At 45.5% G+C, this 18,886-nt stretch overlaps 1 protein-coding gene across 1 annotated transcript in view; it reads left to right on the top strand.

Moving 5' to 3' along the window:
- LOC138468463 (5-hydroxytryptamine receptor 1F-like) overlaps positions 1-14,838 on the top strand; it is a 333,504-nt gene extending 318,666 nt beyond the window's left edge. The window contains exon 3 of the mRNA XM_069608999.1: positions 13,488-14,838. Coding sequence (XP_069465100.1) covers positions 13,488-14,747 — 1,260 coding nt within the window. The 3' untranslated portion in view covers positions 14,748-14,838. The remainder of the gene's footprint in view (positions 1-13,487) is intronic.
- Positions 14,839-18,886: the final 4,048 nt, after the last annotated feature.

Genomic DNA, 18,886 nt, shown 5'->3' on the forward strand with positions numbered 1-18,886 from the left:
AAAATCTCACTGCATGACAAGTGCCCTTAATCTTCACATTTTAACATATATGACGGCATTTTTTAACACTATATTTTTCAGTGAATCACATAAGATCCGTCAGGTGTCTGTGATATACTGGTGCAAAAATACAGTTTTTCTGCATTTACGCCATAATTATATCATTTAAACATATGTCCCTTGGCGGGCGGTATATGGATCATATCTTACATGTTTTATCACATTTCTATGGTTCTCACATTCATAAGGAGGCCACATTATGTTTTTTATGAATGACTTTTGATATGCTGGGCCCACAAAAATCGTTTTGGCGTGACCAGAAGCAGCTCGCTGACAGCTTTTCAGAAATCCTACCATGACTAGTGTGGGGGTAAATATTATTCATTTTACACAATGAAAACCATTTCTCCCCATTTACACAATGGGAAATCAACTCCCTCCTTAAACCTGGCCCCCCACCCTTGGCATGTGCATGTTTCTGACTGTGATGTCAATAGTGGACCTGTATTGAGATAAGCTGTCACATTCCAAGAGCTAATTGCTAGCTAAGGCGAGGTTTATTGGGGCCTAAGTGGTCTGGGGTCATAAAACTGGAGAGCAGAACGACCTTTATCTTACCCACACTGTGAATTTGATCTCAGAGCCTTCTATTCTTTGTATATTTAAATGAAAGCTTCCTGTTTGCAGTGAGCCAGGCCTGAATCCCCATGACAACATGGGCTTTGGAATGTCGTTTCACATTTGAAGACATAAGTAGAGAGAAACAAAACCAAGATTAGGCCTGGCCCCACTTAGCAAACATGGCCTTTTAACTCCATTTCACTTTAAAATGAACTTTTGGAAATGCACACAATTTTAACATGTAAAACCCTTGCAAAGTAGTTCCCTGCGCACAGTGGTTAAAGAAGGGCAACCTCATTAAATTTTTTTAATAAAGCTTTAGTGTACATCTGGCTGGGCATAGTGCCACTTTAGAGGTAAAAATTGAATGTCATTGTTAGTTTCAGCCGTGGAAAGGCCTCATTCTACTGTAGTTCAACGTCACGTGATGGATTCTGTACACTTTTGTTTTCTCTGTGATGGGCTAATGATGGACAGAAACTGAGTTCATATTTTAAACATCTTGCACACATTTTGATGAACATTACTTTAATTTAAAGGGAAAAACTGAATGATTCCTTTTATTTAATGTTTATGCCAAACAAAACAATCTGCTCCACTGCAACTGCAGCACAGAATGCTGACATCCCATTGAGGGTTCTGTGGACTGTTATTTCAGTGCTCCAAAACTTTGTCAAACCTTGTCTGATGTCTTTCCCTTATGCCCGGCATTTGACATTCTTAAATGTTATGACGTTTTGAGGCTCAATTTCACTCCTCCTCGCTTTGATTTCATAGCCTCATTTTCCAGATTGTTCCAGTGCAGGCCTTTTACCTAGGCATGTCCCCCACTGACTCTGGCCTTTTATTTATGGCATCCAGGGCTCATTCTACCCCACAAGGTAAAGGTTGTGCAATGAATTAAGTGTGTGCCGCTATTAACTGTACCCATTCTGCATTCCATCAAGGTAAATCATACAGGTTTCGACGATTTGTTTTCTATTTTCAGACTGATTTATAACCTTGCCTACATCTGTTATGACACCCTTGGTGTTCAGTGTTCCCCCGGTGTTTTCCACAGTACTCATATAGGTTTAGAATGATTCTGTAAATCCTGCACAGGCAGTCACAGGATAAAGCGGAACATACAGTTACAGAAACTTCTAGCCATTGCTTCCAAGTCTGTCATGACCCTTGGCCCTGGCCCTCACTGGCAAGTCAGCCTTCCAGTTAGGGCCGGGTCAAAGGCCTTAAAACCTCATCCAAGACTCTCTTGGAGTCAGTCCTGGCGCCTTTGGCGCCAGGCTCATAACCATCAAGAAGACCAACATTAGAATGGGACTATTTACTTGGGACTATTCAACTTGTGGGGTTCAGCCAACATGGAGGCACACACATAGCTCAGTCACAAGGAACTGAACTATGCGGTCTAGTCTTTTGGGTGTGGCAGGCCTGGGACTACTTTACCTGGACTACTTTGGGTGTGGTAGGCCTGGGACTATTTTACCTGGACTACTTTACCTGAGACTATTTAAACCACACCCAAACAGCAGAACATGCTTTGTGTTATTCTGCTGTCGGCAGCGTAACGCTCACCGTGTCCAGTTCTTTGATGCCAGCTTACCTGAAACCAAGAACCTGCAGAGAGAGAAAGAACACTACAAAACTTACTTGGAACAGTATCCTGTCTTCAATCCATCGCTGACTTCAGTTCCACTCACCTGAAGGTACGAACTGCATCATCCGGCACCGCATGCATCCTTGAATACCATAACCTGGAAAGAGGAGAAAGAAAGACAGCATTAGTAAGCGTTTACTCACGTTTCCTCCCGAATGAAGAAAGCCACACAATTCTTACCTCGGTAGTCATCTCCTGGTCAGTATCATTGATGGAACATTACGGTGCTCGGCGAGGAACATCGTAACCTGCAAGGAGAGAAAAGACACAGGTTAGCAATATAAAAGGCAAAACAGCACCGCGCATCGCGCATTACTCACCGGACAGTGTCGCGCACACTGCGCTTTCGTCTACCGGCCCATGCTCATCTTCAAACTGCATGCCAACAACAAAATACCTTTCCATACCTAAAAGGAAAGAAGCAAGACATTATTATTCGAACTAAGAGGAACATAAGAACTGCATATAAAGACTGTAAAGCAGCAAACCTACGGAGTCGCAGCAGGCCTGGATTCCCACAGGGGGGCTTGCACCAGTGAAGTAACTTGGTCGCTGCTCGCCCCCCACATCTACGCACCCCTGCCACGAGGAGCAGGATGGAGAATCCACCTTTTACAATATTAAGACCTATCTTTAACCAGAGGCCTTACCAAGGGACCGGGAGAGGGTTCGAGAGTGCAAATCATCCAACTAGGGCTGGGTGGCATCCCCGTGGATACCAGGTGAGTGTCTCCTTCTTAGGTCAGGGTAGCGTACAAAATATGGCTTAGATGTGTAGTAATGGGATCACTGTGGTGCACTGGGTCTTTGATCTATCTGCTGAGGGACACTGGTAGGGTATTTAGAAGAGGCCCAGGAAGAAACTGAGTAGTAATACTTTTGGGCTTGATGGTCAGCAGAGGATTGGCTGTGGACCCTCATTATATTTTTTTGTTTTTTTCATTCAAATCATTTGTAGAAGTGATTAGTGAGCACTGTACTTCAGAGAAACCGTGTACATATATTTTGTATTGCCTGATAGGCTATCTGATCAACATATGACATAGCTATTTTATGCCACACATTATTGCTGATACCGCTGTGCAAGGCAATATTTATTTCTTTAGCCAATGCTTGTATCTTTCTCTATAGCATGGACTAAAGACCCCTTAAACTTTATCTTCTCTGCCTTGTGCTCCCCTTGTGCTGTCCCTCCCCCTTGCACTGTCCCTCCTCGGCACGTGCATAGTCCCTCCTTCCCTCTTGTGCTGTGTCTCCTTCACCCTTGCAATGTCCCACAGTCCACCTTGCACTGTTTCTCCTTCCCCCTGCTTGGCCCCTCCCCCTTATGCTGCCCCTTCTCCTCCCCTTGCACTGATCCTCCTACCTCCCTTGTGCTGTCCCTCCTCATCCCCTTGCAATGGCCTCCTGTTATGATGTAAGTGTAAGTTAATACAAGTTCATAAAAATGTATTACCAGATCCTAGTTAAACATTGAGCTGCACTATGAGCTCATTAAGTTCTAAGAATGTTATTCTAAGAATGTTGATGAGTTACAGTAGAGACTGCAGGGAGAGAGCCATGTTGGCACTCGGCTCTCATAGGCCGCTGTCGCTGTAATGAAATAAATTACTGTTTCTTCATCACTGCTGCCTGGAGCCCTTATTTCCTCATTGGCGATGAGGATGGCTCTCAGCAGTGTCTCCGTACTCCTTTGAAGTCTCGTCATAGCGCGGCCTGCATTATTCCACACTCCCGTGCGACAGCGGACGCTGCAGGAAGGTCAGGAGGAGCGGAACAACAGGTCAGCAGGCGCGTCCCCTGGGGGTGTAATCTTGCCTTCCCCATTACTGTATTGACTCTGTCTCAAAGCAACAGTGTTTACTTTCAAGGATCCCTAGCATTGACATTATCGTTGCTGAGCAACCTGCCCATGCAGTTCTGGCAAGTTTCAGGAGCCAGCCATTATGACATGTATCCATTCTGTGGATGAGCAGCCATCACGTTCCAATTCAGACTGATGTAAGGAGGATTGTGACATCATACACAAGGGATTGTACTCATATAAGACTGATCCCTTTGTCTGCATAGCACAGCACTGTCACTGCTCAGTCTGTGCATCCACTGGGCATACTTGAACTGATCCAGAGTCTATTGGTTGCATCTAGCAAGCCCACTCTTTACCACCTTTTTACCGCTTAAGACATGGCAGCTTCAATACCTCCGCCAATGTCATTTTTGAATGAACCTGGACGCCCCCAAGTTAGGTGGGACAGGTGGAAAGACATGTTTGAAAACTACCTGGTGGCAATGGGAGGAGAGAGATTCAGCTCAACTCGCAAAAAGGCATTATTACTTCACAATCTTGGTGTGGAAGGCCGTGCAGTGTTTGATGGGTTACGCAGTGCATAAGCTGGTGAAGCGGAGGACACAGATGAATAGGCCCTTGCGATTAAACAACTCAAGGATCATTTTGAGCCTAAAAAAAATGTTACATTTGAGAGGCACAAGTTCTTTCAGCGTACGCAGGAGTCCTCAGAATCCGTGGAATCGTACATAGCCTCATTAAGAACATTAAGCCACTCCTGTGAATTCGAACATCTATCTGACTCGTTATTTAGAGATCAGTTAGTGAGGTGCACAAATAATATTAGGATACAGGAGAAATTGTTGGCAAAAGACATGAAGTTGGATGAAGCAGTGGACCTAGCCAGAAGCATAGAACAAACCTCACAATATGTCAAAGAACTGAAGTCTGACAGAGTACCCAAGCTGTGTGCGCAGTTGATCACAGGAAGAGACTTAATGTCAATACAAGCAGGAAAGGAACATGGGGTGCGAAGTGTACCAGATGTGGCAGTGTCAAGCATGGTCCGAATTACCCTTCATGCCCAGCAAGGAATGCTGAATGTTTCAAGTGTAGGACCAGAGGACATTTCGCTAATGTATGCAAGAGGTCATCAATAAATCTCTTAGAAACCAGAGACAACCAAGAAGAAGGTGCTCACTCAGCTTACAACATACAGGAGGTATACTCCTCGCAAGACAACCCCAGACATGTCTTCGAGATTTCGACCATTGGAGGAGGAGACAGCAAAGGTCCAACAGATGTTTTTGTAATTGATGGTTAAGAAATACTCATGAAAGTTGACACATGTTCCCCATGGACCATCATTTCTAAAGAGACATTTAAAGATGTTCTAAAAAAGGATGAATCAATGCTGGATCCACCAAGAATTCGGCCCTGCGGCTATGCGGAATCCCCTATTGAGATGCTGGGACAGTTTACTGCAAGTGTGCAATACAGAGGTGGAGAATGCATAGCTGACATTTTGGTTGCAAGAAAGGGAGCCTCCCTTTTAGGTTGGGAGGAACAAAGGAAGTTGAGAGTCAGGGTGCAAGCTAGTGCCACTGAGCCTGTCACCATTGCCGAGATTGATGATATGTGGTCAAGAGAGTTCCCAGAGGTCTTCACCGAAGGTCTGGGCAGACTCAAGAACTTCGAACACCATATTAGACTAAAGAAAGAATCTCAGCCTATTGTTCATAAAGTGAGACATGTGCCGTTAAACATGAGAGTGCAACTACGCAGTGAACTCGATAACTTAGTAGATAAGGGTGTCATTGAACCTGTTGAGGCCACAGAGTGGTTGTCCCCCATTGTTTTAGTGGCCAAAAATAATGGTAAATTAAGACTGTGTGTAGATTTGCGCAGTCTTAATCACAATATTCTGGTGGAGAGACATCCCCTACCCAACATTTCCGAGACACTCTCCACTCTTGGCGAACCCAAATTGTTCTCTGTCATTGATCTCTCTGCTGCCTATCACCAAGTTCCCCTTTCCCGAGAATCGCAACATCTCACTGCCTTTATCACACCTGAAGGCACTTATAAATACAATCGCATGCCATTTGGGTTGGCCTCGGCCGCATCTGTGTTCCAAAAGGTGATGGAGGAAGTGTTAAAAGGGTTGGAAAATGTTAAGGTGTTTCAAGATGACAGTCTGATTTTTGCAAGTAATGAGCATGAGCATGACAGAGTACTTAGGGCAGTACTATGCAGACTAAAAGAGGCTGGGTTAACGGTCCAAAGAAGCAAATGTAAAATAAGTGTTGAGGAAGTGGAGTATCTGGGACACAAAGTTTCGAAAGAAGGTATTTCTCCCAAAAAGTCACTCATAGAAAGCATTAGTAATACTCCTCAGCCCCAAGACAAGGACCAACTACGTTCTTTCATGGGACTAGCGGAATATTACCATAAATTTGTGAATGGCTTTGCATCCATCTCATCTCCATTGAGGGAGTTACTAAAAAAGAACGTGAAGTACACATGGTCCAAAGAGTGTCAGGAAGCATTCTTGCAAATCAAAGATTGTATAGTCAAGGCCCCGTCCTTAAGTGGATTCATGTTTGGCAGGAAAACGTTGCTTTCAGTTGATGCTAGTACCCTTGGCTTAGGAGCAGTTTTGACTCAGGTAAAACTGAATACACAATTGCATTTGCATCCAGGCCACTTAGAGGAGCAGAAAAAAATTACTCGGTCATTGAAAGAGAGGCACTAGCAGTATTTTGGGCAGTCACGCACTTCAAGTTCTTTCTATGGGGTCGACCTTTTATTGTCAGATCAGATCACAAGCCTTTGGTTCAATTGATGAACGGTTCTGAGTGGGCCAAAGGGTCTCCAAGAGTTTCGAGGTGCATGGTAGAACTCTTGGGTTATAATTTCAAGGTGTGTTACATTCCCAGGAGGGAGAATGTGGAACAAGATTGTTTATCCAGATTACCTGTGTGTGATGGTGAATTGGAGGGAGCACCTGAATTTCAAGATGTGAGCATTGCAGAAATTGAGCATGATGCCATTGATAAAGAGATGTGGATAAGAGCTGGTGAGGAGGATTTAATATTGAATCAAGTTATGATTTGGACCAGAGAAGGATGGCCTCACAAGAATATTGTGGGAAAAGAGTTTGACAGATATTTTGGTGTGAAGGACGAGTTAAGTATGTCTGAGGACGGATGTAAACTTAGAAAAGGAAATAAGATAATACCCCCCAGTGGAGTCAGATCTTATTTAGTAAATATAGCACATCAAGGTCACCTGGGCATGGGAGGAACAAACAGATATTTGCGGCAATATTTCTGGTGGCCCGGGATTGACAGCGATGCAGAGAAGTGTGTTAGGGGTTGTAGAGAGTGTGGTAAGAGTGACAAGACCAAGATGGTTAGAGAAGTACCAATAAATCCTGTCAAAGTACCGAGTGAACCATGGCAAAAAGTTGCAGTTGATTTGATAGGACCATTACAAAACCTTGACAATGGGTATAAATACATTGTTGTGTTAGTAGACTACCATTCCAAATGGATTGAATGGAAGGCTTTGCGTGAGGCAACCACTGCAGAGATGGTGTTATTCTTCGAGGAAGTGTTTTACAGGGAGGGTTTCCCGACAGAATTAATCACTGATAACGGAGTACAATTCTGTTCTGAAAGGATGTTAACTTTCTTGAAGAAATTTTGCATCAAACACACTAGAACTGCTTTATATCATCCAAGGACAAACGGCCTCGTTGAGAGAGCCAATAGGTTCATAAAGGGTGGTTTGCAATTGGCTATGGCTTCTAATCTAAGATGGTTTGGTGTAGTAAGAGAAATGATATGGAACTACTGTACCACACCACACTCAGTTACAAATGTATCTCCGTTCATGTCATTGAAAGGGAGACAACCTGGAACAAAACTATGTCCAGGGTGGATGGACTTAGCCAAGAGTTCCAACATTGATCGCGAGAGAATTATGACTCTCATCAAAGAAGCACAGGAGGTGTACAAAGAAAGATTTGATGAGGACAAGAGTGTCAAAAGTAATACCTGGAAAGTGGGAGATTGTATTCTCATAAAGAACCCTAGATTCACTCCCAAATGTGTAGAAAGCAAATACATTGGTCCCAAGAAAATATCTGCGGTAAGAAACAATGTAGTAATTGTAGAAGGGGGGGAGTGTTGGTCAATGTCCAGAATTGTGAAATGTCCAGAATGCATGAAGGACAATGCACATGATAAACATGACAATGGTGAACATGACAATGGCGAATTTGCTAATAACAGTATCAGAGACTCTAGTGTCATAGATAAGTGTTCCAAGGATGACAACAATTCAATGTCTGCAGCAGAGACACATTCAAATAGAGTCAAGAACAAACCCAGCTGGTTTAAGGATTATTATGTGGAGTAAACAGCTGTATGCACATAAGGGATGAGATGTGTTATGATGTAAGTGTAAGTTAAAACAAGTTCATAAAAATGTATTACCAGATCCTACTTAAACATTGAGCTGCACTATGAGCTCATTAAGTTCTAAGAATGTTATTCTAAGAATGTTGATGAGTTACAGTAGAGACTGCAGGGAGAGAGCCATGTTGGCACTCGGCTCTCATAGGCCGCTGTCGCTACAATGAAATAAATTACTGTTTCTTCATCACTGCTGCCTGGAGCCCTTATTTCCTCACCTCCCTCCTTGCTCTGTCCCCCCTTGCGCTTGCCCTCCTCACCATAGTGCTGTCCCTCCTTCCCTTTTGCGTTGTCTCTTCACCCTTGCACTGTCCCTACTTCCTCCTTGCACTGTTGATCCTTCTCCCTTGTGATGTCGCTCCTCCCCTTATGCTGTCACACCTCTCACTTGCGCTGTTGCTCATTCCCCTTGCACTGTCTTCCTCCCCCTTACATAGTCACCCCCCCTTGCGCTGTCGCTCCTTTCACCTCTAGTATGGTCACTACGTCCACCTCTGTGCTGTGGATCAGGCCCCCCTTTGTGCTGTTAGTGCGCCCACTTTGCCCTGTCATTCCTCCTCCCACTTGCGCTGTCACTCCTTCCTTCACATTTTGTGCAGTGCTCTTGTGTGCTGTTGCTGGACGGCTTTCATCTATTGGAGTGTTTTATTCTCCCTTGTGCGCCCATTTTGTTCTTATTTCTCCGGTCACAGTGCTTCCCTCACCCCCCAGTACTGCACTTAATCCCCCCCCATGCTTTCATGTCTTCCTCCCTGTGCTATCATTCCTCTTTGCTTCCCTCCAGGCTAAATGATATGATATGATAGTTTATTTATATAGCGCCTATACACAATGTGTTTCAAAGCGCTTCAAGGCAAGGGAGGGGATAATGGAAAAATACAGTGACATTCTTACAGGTCACCAATAATAAGAATGTGAAATTAACTATCGTACTCGGCCTGCCGACATTTCAGATAGTGCAAGAGCTAAAACACAAACCAGGGAGGGGGGGGGGTGAATGGGAAGGAAATGGGAACAGACAGGCAACAACCGTACTAGGCCTGACGACATTTCTGGTAGAGCCGGAGATTGATGAGAGGAAGGGGAGAACAGGAACAGAAAGGAGGTAGAGGAACAAAACAAGCAACTATCGTACTGGTCCTGACGATATTTCAAATAGTGCTGGAGGGGGGCAGGAGAAAAAAACAAGTAGGGGAGGGGGAGGAGACAAACATGGTTGCTACCATACTTGGTCCGAGGACAATTCCGATAGAGTAAGTACATAGAGAGAGGTAGGGGAGGAGAGAGGAGAAGGGAGGAAGGAGAGAAGAGAGCGTGAGCTGTTGCAGAAGTCAATAATAACACATGATCTTGCAAGAGAACAGCAATGCAAGCAAGGATTCAAGATGACGATGGGCATGGCCACCCTGCGTTCGAGATGCAGGGGAATCCAGCATGAGAATAGAAGTCCAGATGAGTAATGTTAGGCAGAAACCTGTGCAGTTCCTTCTGGGACCACTGCAAAAGATTTAGGACTACAGGTGTTTGGCAGTAAACCCACTTGGTAGCAGTCTGTACCACACAGATTCACTTGGTAGCTGTGGCTGAGCAGTCAGACTTGGTTCATAGTGATAATACCGAATCAAAAAATCTCGAAAACAAAAATCTCGAATACAAAAGGCCGAAAAAAAAAATATCGAATTTTTTTTTCAATGTGTTTTTTTTCAAAATGGGGGGGTTCCCCCCAACCCCCCTTTTTTCATTTTTTTTTATTTTACCCCCTTTTTTTACTTACCTGACCCCAAAAACATATATAAATAAATAAATAAAAAATTCGATATTTTTTTTTTTCGAGATTTTTGTTTCGGGCTTTTTGTCATTCGAGATTTTGTTTTCGAGATTTTGACTGACCACCGTCAGACTTCCCTCAAGAAGAGTTAGGCAGTATACAGAGTATTCCCAATAGGTCAAGAGCACACAATAGAACAAGTAAACACTGACCAGGGCTTGGTGTAAAAGAGATATAATTATTTATTTAAAATCACATCTAGAAAAACACACAGGCACTAATAGTAAGCAATTCAAAAACACAGTCACTAAAATAAATACACTCCCTTAAAAGAATATTAGACAAGTCTTAAGTAAAGCCCCACTTATTTTCAGACAGCGGTGAGCGCTTAACGTAGATGGCACTCTAATAGTTCGTTTTAAAAAGGGAGAGAAAAGCAGAGAACAAGTTGAAACAGATCCCAACACTTTTACCAGAACATAACAAGAGAGGAAGACAAAGTAAAACCGTGGAGTTAGAGTTCAAGAGGCCGGATCCACTTTAAGAGGATCAAAACGAAATGTGTCCAAGGTCACACAGCTGCAGTGCACAAAAGTCTTGTAAAGGTTCAAATAGGAGTTGGACCACAGAAAGGGACCAGTTAGAGGGTCAAGGCGGCCAGCCCAGTCCAGAAGGTTAAGGAGTTATTACCTTGTAGCAATCTTTAGAAAGGGAGGCCTGGCGGACACGGTACCTCAAAGTGGTGAGAACGCTCCAGCGGGGGCAGTTGTTCCTGGTAGCGGGTGCAAGTCGGTGCTTCTTCTGGGGGAAGAGAGGATCTCGTCGTGGAGGAAGACAGGAGTCCGTTGCACTGCCAGGGAAGAAACCAGCCGCGGAGTTTCTCAGGTACAAGGAGCGATCCAGTGATTCGCGGTTCAGCGGTGAGTGGTTATCCGGCTGCCGGGTTGCTTGGCATGGGCAGTTCACAAACCGGGCTGGGGTGCGAAGAAAGAAAGGTAAACTGGTTGTGCCCACCAGTCAGGGGAAGAAGCCTCTCCAGCCGGGAGATCTTCTCTGTCGTCGGGAAGTGGTGAGTCGGTTCTGCAGGGCTCCACCGGTGGTGTCGTCGTGGTAGGTCGGCTCAGCTTCTCCCGCGTCGGATTCTCAGGTCCTGTGGCGACTTCTGAAGTTCCAGTCCCCAAAGCCCTGCTTTTATGCAGAAAACCCCCATTCACTCAGCCTAGCTGTCAATCAAACATGCTAAGTGGTCGGCCGGCTCACCACTTGGGCCAATCACACAAGAGTGCAACCTGAGTTACCAGGGTAACTCGGTCCAGGGTGCCTAAACCCCCTCCCACACCCCCTGTGGTACCCAGACAGAGTGGCACCACTTTTGGAGGCTTCTGTGGAGAAGCCCGCCAAAAAAGTGGAACAAAGGGCTTGACTTGGGTTGGAGTCACAGAAGAGAACACAAACGCCATTTTAGAATCGAGTCTTGGCAAAAAATACCAACCGGAGAATTAATATTAATTAAATAAACCGGTGGTATGTTCGAGAATATTCGCGGTCGAATATAAAAAGTAGTTTCCACTGCCACCAGCCAAAACTCGATCAGGGGGGATGGAGACGTGCCCCCTCGACTAACAGACCCCGGGGCAATCGAATTGCCCCGACCAGTACGTCCACAATATGATGGTTTGTACTGGTTTCTGTTAATAATTTGGGACTAGTAAAGCCAATGGTGACTTTACATGCCCTGGGAGACAGTAGTCAGTCCCAGGGTATGGAGTCTATGGTGGGGTGTCACTATGACACGCCTGTGTTACTGCACGGAGGGTGCTGTGTAACACACATAGGAAAAAACACATGAGACCCTATGAAATAAAGGACCCCATAGCCCATAAAACACAGTACCAGTCAAAGGAATACCATTAATCATGTCCAAGAGTGGGAGGAAAAAGTCTCACTCTGGCAGGAGGAAAAAACAAACTCCAGAAATCCAGCAAAGCTGCTGGGGGACTCACTAGGTTAGGAAATTCAGCCTAAAGAGAGAATTCTCCCTTACAGGTAAGTACCCAGAGCCAAATGAGTCCATAAAAGTCAAATTCAAGCATTGGTCACAGGTCGGTGATGGCAAACCAAAATGTATCACGACAAACTCCTGCAAAGGTTAGCTATAGAGGGAATAGAAGGAGAGGGTTTACAAAGGCAGCCAGAAGGGGACTTGGGGACACAGCGGACATCAAGGGCAGCAAGAGGGGGAGCGGTGGGGGACACAGCAAACATCACGGGCAGCAAGAGGGGGTGGGGGACAGCAAACATTACGGGCAGCAAGAGGGGGATATAAAATGCATTTCAAATGCATTCGCACTTGGGCAAGGGTGCTCAGCCAATCAGGTGGCTGGAACAGCAGGCGAGAATAGACAATCTTCGCCCGCTGTCCCAGCCACCCAAGGCCCTTCCCCCCTTTTTATTTTTGGTTAATGTTGGTAGCATCTCCCTGTTGCCTCCCCACTCCACTCTCCCCCAAAATCCCCTGAACCCCTTACTCACCCCCACCATCTGTTCCCACTTACCATCCCGATCGAAGCTCTGTAAAACATAGAAAAGGAACTTAGTCCCTTTTCCATATGGACTTTTTCATATGGTGCGAGTTTCATTTTTTTCTCTTCGCACTCCGAACATCCCTAGGAAAAATAATGAAAGGCATTCGCACCCCAGATGAACCCTGGGGTGTCAATGTGGCTTTCATGCCTGTTCAGGAGGACGAACATGGCTAGTAACGACCCACAGCCCAAGCTATTCACCTGGTGCCCTGCTGAGGCATTTCAACTTTTTCGTTTTTTTCCATTTGTGGATCGACTTCCTCTCTCCTCAGCTGCTAGGGGGGTCGTCCTCCATGTGTGACTGGTACTTGTTTGAAAACTACTTACGATAGTGGAACCAGTCACAACCTGAAATTAAAAAATAACTTATGTAACATTTTAAGCAAGTATCCAGTATAGTTTACAATCACAATACTAATGAAAGTATGATTTTAGATTTACCACATAAGGATGCTGACTTAAACAAAGCATGCATTTTTAAGGAAACACATAGATTCACGGTCTTGTTTTGTGTAGCAATATGATGTAGATTATCGTACTTTCATAATTTCTGTGTCCTATTTACTTTTTTTTCATTTTAATTGTATAGGAGCTCTGCTTGTTTGTGGGGTACACGTCCTCCGTATACTCCTCCGCATCGACGCTAAGTGTGGCAGCCATTGCCCTGGACCGCTACTGGACGATTGTGGACTGCTTACAGCATGACAGCCCTCGAAGCAACCAAAGGACCTGGGCCACTATCACGTGGATCTGGCTTCAAGCTTTGCTCAGCAGCCTCCCGCCCTTGGTCGGGTGGGGGCGTATCACGTATGTTCCAGATAAACACACTTGCCATACAGACTGGACCGGCAGCAGTGGACACACAGTTTTCTTTGCTGTCTTTTCTGTTTTCCTGCCAATAAGTATCATGATTTTCTGTTACTTGAAAATAGTCAGTATCGCGAGAGCGCATGTTGAGAGGATTCATAATTTGGAGAATCAATTGCGCAGAAATTCCACCCGGACAAACGCCTCGGAGGTAGAGAAACCAACATGCTCCAGATTAATTTATTTTGTGAACTGCAAGCTTTTAGCAGAAGTTTACTCCTGTGACACTCAGTCTATCGCCAGCTACTTTCGGGATATGCAGTGTACGCCAAACGCAAATGAAGACCTGTCTCAGAATGACTGCCAGGCGCGAGATAGCCATGGACGCTTCCGGCTTCTGCTTGTTATCCTTGTTTTCACGTGTTGCTGGATTCCGTACGTGATCGTCAGTCTTACTCAGTCCATAGAAAAAACATACACAAAGAAGACGAGTAGCATACCGCCATCAGTCGTTACAATAGCTTACTGGCTTTCTCTTCTCAGTTCAGACATTAACCCCTTCCTTTATGCTTTACTTAACAAACGATTCCAAAAAGCGCTACGCAGCATCTGTCATGATGTACAGACAAGCGGAGGTATGTGTCCCACACACGAGCACCCGCCATTTCCACGGAGAAGAACGAGTTCCAATGTCACTGGAATTTCCTCCCTCTTTTGCCCCTCTGATTCGCCCACTCCGGATGAAAGCAATGTTGCAGACCATTCATCTGTAAGTAGTGACCTCAGTGAACATACGGATGGACCTGTGGCCGGGGAGGGTTTTGATTCCCCATCATGTTTACCAAAAGCCATCTCAGCAGAGGCGGTCCAGGATGGGGTTCTTCTAAAACCCACAGATTTGGCAGAGCAATTTCTACAAGTGCCTTATGCATCACCCTGCAGGAAACAACACTCACTTTCCTTACCTGCACAACCACTTTCTAAGAAATCCACACTTGTTTGTGGAAAAATAACCATTAAAGTGGACTATCATGGAGACTGAGCATGTTTAAACTAGTACGAGTAGTATTATTCAGCGCCGTGATGGCGATGGTTTTGTGCGCTTTATAAATGTAAAATAAATAAATAAATGATTAGCCTAATAAGGTACTGGAATTAATGTGTTCTTCAAAGGGACTTGGGAAAGTGCTATTCTCTGTAGCAGAATGTGTTGATTTTAATGCCGATGTACTTCAATTTATTAGTGTTATATTTTGCAAACCACCGTTATTAATTGTTCAAATGAATTTACAAACTTTATAACTAAATTCTTAAACAAAGTTTAAAAACTTGGTAATTCAAGATGAAGCAGCGATGAGGAAGTTAATTCCACAATTACAATTAGCACCTTTCTGGATGATGGCACCCAATCAAGACCGGTAGAAAGAGGGTGTGAATCGCTGGTAAAAAAATATAGGCATTGACAATGCCAAAGGTTTGGGCTTTTATGTAGTCAGGGGAAAGGCACTTGCCAGGCACATCCATATGGTACTAACTGGTCATTGATGGTAGCCGGTGGAAAATGGTGCAAATACCTAGCCAATGCCTGGCAAATGCCTAATACTTATACAAAAGCCAAAACTGTTGGCTTTGCTAATGCTTGTTTTAACAGTACTTTAGTGAAGGACAGGCAGAGTGTCTATAATTCGAGTGGCTGAATATAGGCCTGGTTGACATTTCTATTACACCAGTAGAGGTTTATTACTCCAATTAAGCCATTAACTCTCAGAAGACTGTTTTGAAAAAAAACACTGGTAGACACTTTAAGCACACAGTTTAATAGTACGTCTTGATTAGAGCCAGCTCAAAGAGTTCCCATGAGAATGTGTTTTGGGCTGTGAGACACAACAACTGGGTGGAAATGGCTGTAGGGATTAGCATGGCCGTGATATATGGTGTTAGGGAGAATTCTCATTCTATGGCTAATTTCCCTTACCTATAGAGTCCCCCAGCAGCTTTGCTGGATTTGAAGGGTTTGTTTTTTTCTCCTGCTAAAAGTGAGACTCTTTTTCCCACTCTTAGACCTTTTTGCTATGTGTGTTCTAGGCTATTTTTGTGTTTAATGTCTATGGGGTTTCTCTCACCTCCATAGGAACCATCTTTATTCACATGTGTTACACAGCACCCTCCGTGCAGTGACACAGGGGTGTCGTAGCGACCCCCAAACATAGACTCCATACCCTGGGACTGACTACTGTCCCCCATGGCATGTAAAGTCCCCATTGACTTTACTAGTCAATCTTTCTGAACAAAACCAGTACAACCCATCTTACTATGGAGGTACTGGAAGGGGTTAATAGTTTTTCCCCTATGTTCATTTTTGAGAGGGTACCGTACAGTCTCTCTCTCAAAAGTTTCTGGATGGTGCCAGTGGTTACTACCGTAAATATTCGACCGCAAATATTTCCCTATGGGATTTTCCCATTGTTCGAGGCTACACATTTTCTGACAGCCTCTAACATACCGCCGGTTTATATTTATATTAACTTTACTCCGGTAGGTTTTATTTGCCAGAACTTTAATATAAATTCTTCCTCGTGTCTTTCTCTAAACTCCTAACTCAGGTTGGTGATCCTTTGTTCGTCCTTCTGCCAAGAAGCCCTCCTTTCGGTGCCACAGAGTCTGGAGTGGGTCCATTGTGTGGGAGGGGGAGTAGGACCCCTGGACAGGGTTGCCTCAGCAACCCATGTCGCACTGTACCCTGATAGGCTGGAGGGTCTCCCGCCAAGATGACCACTCCACTGTGTGAGTGACAGCTAGGCTGTATCAATGTGGATCTTTTTGCATAAAAGCAGGGTCCTGAGGACTGGAAGAGCAAGACGTCGCCACTGGAACTAAGAAGCCGAAGAGGAGAGAAGCCAAAGACATCGCAAAGTCTGAACCACCGGTGAAGCCCTGCTGCAGCGTCTCACCACTTTTCTCCACACGACGAGAGAAGATCTTCATCTGCAAGAGCCTTCTTCCCTTGAGCTGGTGGGGCCAACCAGTTTGCCAATCGCCTTCCTGGACCTGCCCTGGTCGAATCGTCAGTACCCTGTACTCCAGTGGTCTTCAAACTTTTTTGGCCAGGGCCCCCCTGAGCAAAATTTGGGCAGGTCGGGACCCCCCAGAAATGCCAAATGGACAGTTTATATTGCGCGCCGTCACCTGCTCCCATCAAAGTCGCTGGGCTCCCTCATCCCACTCCTACCCAGTCGCTGGTCTCTCCCCACCCCATCACACACCCAGGGCTCTCCCCACTCTGCTCCCATCACTATCCCATGGTTCCCACCCATTGTGCTCCCACCATAGTCCCTCGGTTCCCCCATCCCGTTCCCAACACAGTCTGAGGGCCAGTGGCGGCTGGTGAATCTTTTTTAAGTGGAGGGGCATTAAGGGGAGGTTCGGGGGGGGTTTCCCCCTGTGAATTTTTTTTAAAATAATAGGTTAAAATGTTGCATTGTAGAGCATACTTTTAACAAAAAATGGGTAAATAGCCAAACAGTTTGCAATTGTTGCTGGGAGTCCAGGGGGCAGGCATTGATATTTTATTTCTATCGCGCTCGTACACAAGTGTTTCAGAGCGTGGCAAGGGAGGGGAACAGAGGAGAATAAAACAGCGATCTTACTAGGCCCAGTGACATTGAGAACGCGCAAGTGTGAGGGGAAGAGTGCATGGAAGGGGGGAGAAGTGGAAAGTGCGAAGCAGAGGAGAAACAGATAAATAACAATAAATAAATAATAAAGGCAACAAACAGTGGTAGTGCAGCCAGCAATTTGCAAGTGCTACATTTAAGGCAGCAGACAGGGTAGGTCTGATAAGTGCAGGAAGAAAGATGGTTCTCCTCAAGTTTTAGAGTGGCAGGGCGCTGTTCCAGAGGGAGGCCCCAGCCGAAGACGGAGATCTACCCCCAGCTCGTTTCTTTGATAAACGACTGACCCTGAGGGAGTTGGAGGTAGAGGAGTGAAGAGCTCGAGAGGGGAGGTATTTGCGGAGGAATAGCTGAAGGTATTTTGGACCGAGGCCCCAGAAAGCCTTGTGGACAAGGCAGAGGGTTTTGAATGATAGATGTCCGGTAAAAAGATACCATCCCTGTCCCCTGGGCCCCACTGGTCCTAACACAATGAACATGATTATGTGTATATGCAAGGCGCTGCACATTCATACAGCAATCACTCTATCATTCACATGAGCATCCATCACCATACACTCACTCATAACGCATCCATACACATGTTTAAATAAAAACAATGAACATAAACGTACCTTCTGCATTGGCCTGTGTGTGGGTGCTGCTCCAGCTGCTCTGTCCGTATGTGCGAGGAGGCGCAGGAGCTCCCCCTCGGACATACAGACATGCAGTGCCCCAGCCAGCATTTCCAATGAGCTATGCAATGCTGGCGAAGCAAAACGCCCCAGCACTTGCATGGCTCAGTGAGCATGTGCGGCTGGGGAACTAAACTGAACTGTCAAAGGGAAACAGTGTTTCCCTTTGACAGTTCAGCCAGCCCAGGAGCACTCCATTAGCTGGATAAAGCAGCTGAGGGAGTGCTCACTGTTTCACTGGGCTGGCTCCTTAGCTCCTCCATAATGGGTGAGGGGCCACTATGCAGTTAGTAATGTTGACCATTGTTGCTGAATATATCACAATTTACTTACATTTTAACACAAAGCACCCCTTTGGGTACTATTGAAACAGTGGGCTTCATAACTACTCTGGCAGTAGCTGTGCCGGTAAAACCGGCACGGCTGCCACTGGAGTTGCATCCAGGTCTGGCACCCGCGAATGGGCAATTACTAGGTCATGCCGAGTTAGGCGGACATGATAATTGCCCTTTCGAAGGTGCCGGTAGATCCCCATTCCCATTTGAGCCCCATATGGCTCAAATGGGAAGGGGGAGCTCGGATGCACCGGCACCGTTAATAACGGTGCCGGTGCATCCGACGAGCTGAGGTCAGACCTCGCGGGGGCTGTCAAGCACCCACGAGCACAACTCTTACTATGGCGGAACGGTAGCAACGGTGCCGGTAGCTTACCAGCACCGTTGTTACTGGTCCGCCATAGTAGTAATGAGGCCCAGTCTGTGACTAAAGGAATGAATATCCATTTACAACTGTGGGCCACTTTTTCATTGTTGCCTGAGACAGTTTCATGCTTCAGC

The sequence above is a fragment of the Ambystoma mexicanum genome, chromosome 4q (assembly GCF_040938575.1).
Source record: "Ambystoma mexicanum isolate Mex_15411 chromosome 4q, UKY_AmexF1_1, whole genome shotgun sequence".
NCBI lineage: Eukaryota > Metazoa > Chordata > Amphibia > Caudata > Ambystomatidae > Ambystoma > Ambystoma mexicanum.